General features: G+C 35.4%; 1 protein-coding gene across 1 annotated transcript; it reads left to right on the plus strand.

Annotated features, from left to right (window-relative positions):
- The first annotated feature begins 867 nt into the window (after window positions 1-867).
- Window positions 868-3,858, plus strand: LOC113321493 (tetratricopeptide repeat domain-containing protein PYG7, chloroplastic-like). The gene is made up of 5 exons (XM_026569410.1): window positions 868-1,235; window positions 2,025-2,076; window positions 2,434-2,720; window positions 2,990-3,136; window positions 3,298-3,858. The coding sequence occupies exons 1-5, from the start codon at window positions 1,023-1,025 to the stop codon at window positions 3,580-3,582; spliced, it is 984 nt and encodes a 327-aa protein (XP_026425195.1). The 5' UTR covers window positions 868-1,022; the 3' UTR covers window positions 3,583-3,858.
- The last annotated feature ends 2,333 nt before the right edge of the window (window positions 3,859-6,191 follow it).

Below are 6,191 nucleotides of genomic sequence, written 5' to 3' on the forward strand. Positions count from 1 at the left end.
TACCGTAGAATTGTACGAAGACTACCCAAAAAGTTATACATGTATATTTTCAAAGGAGTAGCAAACGTATTCGTAGGTTCACCAATACTCCGTTGAAAATATTATGGTTGTTCTAGAAGAAATGAAAGTAAAGATACGGTAAAAATAATTTTTTTTGGAAAAAGAGCAACCTTGCTTTCTTGCACAGATCCCCTATTAGGCAACTGTTCAAGAAAGCAAGGTTGCTCCTTTTCCAAAAATTTATTTTTGTTAGCATATATCTACTCTAAAAAGTATAAATTTTTAGACTCGTATCGTTGTGGATGAACCCAAATCCAAATACAGAAATCTAACATCTAACTTGGAATGATTAAACACTAACTCCATCTGTTGTTTCTTGGATTTGAATCATTTCGATTTGACTCATCTGGTTCCGAGTCAAATCACCTGACTCATCTGGAGCAGATTTAATGTGTTTTTTTTTCTGAGTCTGATCTGATTCAGCTGATTCAAAAATATATTAGTCAGTTGTTTGGTCCTATAAGTCGTAGGCGTTATGTTACTTGACTCTAACAACTTCGAGTCAAGGATTACATTTAAGTCACATAAAAAATTAGATTTGACTCAATTTGGAAAACAAACGATCTGACTCGGTGAGAGTCAAGAGTCGACTAGATTTCTGACGTGAGTCGGATGCAAACACCCATGTTGTAGGTAAGATTCAAATCCCATATCAGCCGCAACTAACAACAAGCATTCAAGCTTACATCAGATTTGACAAGGCCATAAAAGTGCACCGGATTCGGGATTCGGGATTCAATTTGTTGTCCATTTGTTTGCCAAGGGTAAATTTGTAAACTTGTAGCCTTGAGGATAAACCCATCCATCTTCTTGCAAAAGATCATCTTTTTTTCCTCTCCAACTCCTAGCAGAGTAATTGTATCCTGATACAGAGGAAGAACATGCTTGGAATTCCAGTACCAACCACTACTCACTAATTCTATCACTATCCTAATACTAGCTTCTCATTAAAAGCTAGGAAAATGATAAGTGCAAGCGTAAACCCTGACATTCATCCTAGAATTGTTTTATGCTCAACTTTCGCAAGAATTAGTAGTACTACTTCATCATCATCAATGTTATCTTCTTCATCTTCATTTCTTTCTAGAAAGCTTTCATTCTCTCCACTCAGAAACAAACTCCTTTACTCCAGTACTAATCATCATAAACACAAGTCTACTGTTCTTCAGGATAATGTAAGTACACTCCCCAGCACTGAAATTTTCTTCATTTTTGTTCCAATGTTGGGTTTTTCATGTAATTCAAGGGGATTATGATCATGGGTTTGGTTTAAATTTTCTAATCTGTTAGTAATTTTAAGGTCTTGGGGATGGGAGGCAATTGCCCCCTACGATGGCACTTGAATGAGTTGTTCAGTTCTGTAGATGAGACTTTCTTATCTACTACACTGATGCTAAACAGTGTTTAATTTTAAGAAATATTGGGTGGTAATGTAGAAATTCATACAATTGCACATACTTGAAGTTTAATTTGTTCTTCTACAAATATGTGCAATGGTACGATGGAGATTAGAGTCTCTATTATGTCATAATTTTACGGATAAATTGAGATTATGGGCATTTGGTCTGTGGTCTGGGGCAATTGCTCCATGGCCTATGATACTACTTCACTTGGATAGTTATTCAGTTCTTCATTGTCCACTAAACTAGAGTTGTGATAATGCTTGAATTGGGATGCTAAACTAGAGTCCATTTTGGTGAAGCATTTTTGAGAAAACTTAAGACAGTGTCGTAATGTGGATAGTTGCACCATTGCGCATATTTTCAGTGACATTCTTCTTCTTGTAAAGTCGTACTGCTAAATTTTGCTAAAATATGATGGAGATTAGGGGGTTCTGAGTCCCCCAGTTTGTGACAATTTATCTTCCGTTGGTGTGTCTGTTTGTGGAAGAAATTGAGAGATTGCTTTGGTGGTCTGATGTTTATGCAGTTGTTAATTTTGCTTTTTTTTTGGGAGTGAGACAGATATTCCGATTGGAAAAGATGAGATGCTTAGTTTCAGCCAGTCATGGTGAAGGTAATTTCATGGATTTCTGTTCTACTGAGTTTTTTCATCTACTCCAATACATAGCTGTTTAAGTTGTTGTTTATAGTGCTTAGTTCATCACATAAATTTGGAACCAAAGAATTTGTTTTTCTCACCCGTTTGAGGTTCTAAACTCTAATTGGAACTCAAACTACAAGTCTACACTAAAGGCTATCAGATGAAAGAGTACCCACTAGGATATTTCAAGAGGTTCAACATCTCAATGCTCATTAGTCAGAGCATTGCTTTGCTCCTCTTTACAGAAGCTCATTTTTCTATACATTTTTTCTTGCGAAGTTCTATATGGTGCTAGTCATCCCCTTATTGAATTTCATCGAATTTTTGCAGATTTATCTCACGACTTTGTAGTGAACGAGGATGATGAAAATGCCAATAGACCACTGATGTGGCTACCTGCATGTGCTGCGGTGACATGGCTGAGTTCTGCAGAAGCAGCACACTCCAGTGGAGAGATGAGATTCAACTCAGTATACGAGGTTGGCGAGCTATTTGAATTGGGAATTCAGTTATCGTACTTGCTGCTACTGTTAGGTTTACTTGGGGCTGGTACGTTCTTTGTGATTCGTCAAGTCATTGTTCGCAGAGAGCTTGACCTTTCTGCCAAAGAATTGCAGGTAAATGGTGTTCCCTTATATCCCTTTTCAAATTCCCATAATAATCCTTCTATTGTCGCTTAGTCTCCTGTTTACCGTGAACGCAAATTCGTTTTATAACCCCCCGATAATTGAACCTATCCAACAAAGTAATTTTCATCTTTCTTGTTAGGATTATGCTTAATTAGCAGAATAAGCAAATAAGACGGAAAATTTTCTGAATGAGTTCAGTCTATTTGAAAGGTTGTGTATGTTTCTGATTTTTCCTTAATCTTGTATGAATATTTCAGGAGCAAATACGAAGTGGTGATGCTAGTGCTACTGAGCTCTTTGAACTTGGTGCAGTGATGTTGAGAAGGAAGTTCTACCCAGCTGCAATAAAATATTTGCAACAAGCAATCTCGAAATGGGATGGAGACGATCAGGATCTTGCACAGGTGTGGTACCATGTCCATTATCTTCTCTTCCTTGGTTAGTTTGTCTGGGATACGTGTACGAGTTTGGTGGTCATTTACTAGTACCTCTGAAAAGCCACTTATCTTACTCTCCTGCTGTCATCTGCGTCGTGTATGGCAATTTCTAAAGCTCCATTCTGCAGGTTCACAATGCCCTTGGCGTTGGCTACATCCGGGATGAGAAGCTCGAGAAGGGAATCAATCAGTTTGAGACTGCTGTAAGAATTCAACCTGGTTATGTTACAGCATGGAACAACCTGGGCGATGCGTACGAGAAGAAGAAAGACTTGAAAGCTGCCCTTAAGGCTTTCGAAGAAGTTTTACTTTTCGATCCTAACAACAAGCTGGCACGGCCTAGGCGAGATGCTTTGAAGGAACGAGTGCAAATGTACAAGGGAATTCCTATGAAGTCATCCAAAAAGAAGTAAATATCCTTGTGCACTCTAAATGTAATTTCGTGTATTTTTGTCAATCTAATTTTGAGTTGGAATTCTCTTGTAAAAATTTAAAATCCTCTGACAAATGTTAATTGCGAAATAGATGGATTGATGGGCTGAAACCATACAAAGTTTCACAGTAAGGTAAGAGTCTTGGAAGGGTTACAGGAAACTTGGTTCTACGCAATATCACCATTGCATAGAAAGTTGACTTACTTGGTTGGCACCGGTTTAGTTTATGTTTTAAATGTATTCCATTGAGATGAATCTGTGAGGTATTAATCAGAAATTTTTCCAAGAATAATCCCGACAAATAGGAAATAAATTATACTACTCGATTAGTAGCACCAAATATGATAATCTTGGATATGCTCGGAGAAATACCTTAAGTGTGACTAATACATGCGTGTAACCACGTATGTAATTCTGCTAATCTATACTATTCTTGATTTGTATTTATGATGCACATGGACAAAGAATAATGGGCATATGCTAGGAATGTGCCGATTCATTGACCTTGTTAAATTAACTCAATTAAAACATTCAATGAAATTGTACCCACTGTGGTCACTGATGGCTGACATTTCCAACTTAAATTAAACTTTTTCCTCGAAAGAGCAGAACGAAATTTTTGGTTTTCTCTCGGTGAATGTAAAACTTCATACGATTTTTAATAGTTCAGAATCTTCGAATGATGGATTGCTCAAATCCAAATTTTGTAAACTAACAAGGATAAACACCTAAATTGATGTATGTCAAAGCCAAAACTAAAAGATTCAAAAAGAATACTTGGAAATCAGACAACTAAACTCTTTAAATCGAAGAGAGTGTCTTTTATTTTAGTAAGCAGAACATAATTCAAAATGTTTTAACTAGAAACATTTCATTTTTTTTATTACAAATCCATCACTAATGGTAGAATGAACAATAACAAGTGTGGATTTGTTTTCTTATTTTTCGTATTGAAAAAGAAATAAATATAAATATAAAAGAGTGGAACGAAATCAAACTATGTCCTCAAAAGAGTTGAACGAAATTTTAGATTTTCTCTCAGTAAATGTAAAATCTAATAAAATTTCAATAGTTCAGAATCTTCAAACGAACGTATGCTAACAAGGATAAAAACCTAAATTAATGTAACTTTCAAAAAAAAAAAAAAAAACCGAACTCAAAATGCTTTAACCGAAAACATTTCAGTTTTTTTATAACAAATCCATCACTAGTGGAGATGGAAGAATGAACAATTAGATCAGAAATGATATAAAAAAAAAAACTGTACCATATTCATACTTTCAGTTAGAAATGAGGATTTGTTTTCTAATTTTTTGTATTGAAAAAGAAATAAATGATAGGATGGATTATACTGTATAATACTTAGGCAGAAAGATCATGCTTATCATGCTGCCTCGATGCCAAATAAAGTAGCATTATCAAAGGTTTGTTTGTTGTTAAAAATGAAAAAGGACATAAGTAGAAATTCAGTAACTAGCGGCTTCAGGTTTCCGCACAATTTAAACAGTAATAATTAGTGAAAGATTACACTCATTAATCACAAAAAAAAAAAAGAAAAAATTCCCGTTTAAATGAATCACCGCTACATGAGACTACTAAGATAAATGTGTGAGGTCACCAATGAGGTGGCATTGTTTAATTTTCACCGACTTATTCCCCAGTCAACGATCAAAAGGCGGTTTTATCTTTGTTTCTACAGCTAACTCATAAACTCGTATACATGTTAAGATTTTTACTAAAAATTCGTTTTTCTTGCATGAAAAACAACAAATCTTTTTCCCAATGCAAAGAATCATTCTATTTAATGCAATAAAACAAACAAATTTTATTTTCAATGTAAAAAATAATTATTAATTGTTTTAATGAACCTTAATCTGTATACCGGTATGCAATCATTGTCCGATATGTTTGAAAATTAGTTTAAGATATCAAATGTGACCAAACATAGACGCGGCACCACGTATGATAGCATGGCATGCTTCTTGCTGGCTGCTATCCATGGATATAGATGGATAATGACTCTCACACTTTTCTATTCGCACACCTTTATATCATGTAAGACAATAAAAAACCCAAACGTGGGCAGCACAAATGTTTTCTTTTCTCGTCTCGGAAAGGCAAGTCTGACCGGAACTCTCCCCATAACATTTTGTGAATAGTCAAAAAGATGAGAATTGACGTATTAGGCGATTCAATAACTGTCGGTTTCGAGTCTCCTCACCCATTTAAACAGTGATTAAGTGAAAGATTACAAATTCATTATCACCCTAATTAATCACAATTAATCCCAAAACTTATCTATTCAGAAATTCAATTATCCCATAAACCGCACAGTAACTTAATAAGCTACACTCGACTTAATCTACTCCCACGTGTTAGTCAACCCTCAGATACAAGTCAATAGATGAATTAAAACCGTTGGATTAATCTTGAATCCAACCTTCCCCTGTACTAAAACCTTGGTTTCTCTCATTAGAAAATTCACAGTCCACCCATGACTCATACTCCTCCTACTTTCTCTCTCTCCAGATCATCATCGTCATCTTCAATTCATCAGAGTAAGTTCAATGCACACACAATCACTAATC

Source organism: Papaver somniferum, chromosome 1 (assembly GCF_003573695.1).
Source record: "Papaver somniferum cultivar HN1 chromosome 1, ASM357369v1, whole genome shotgun sequence".
NCBI lineage: Eukaryota > Viridiplantae > Streptophyta > Magnoliopsida > Ranunculales > Papaveraceae > Papaver > Papaver somniferum.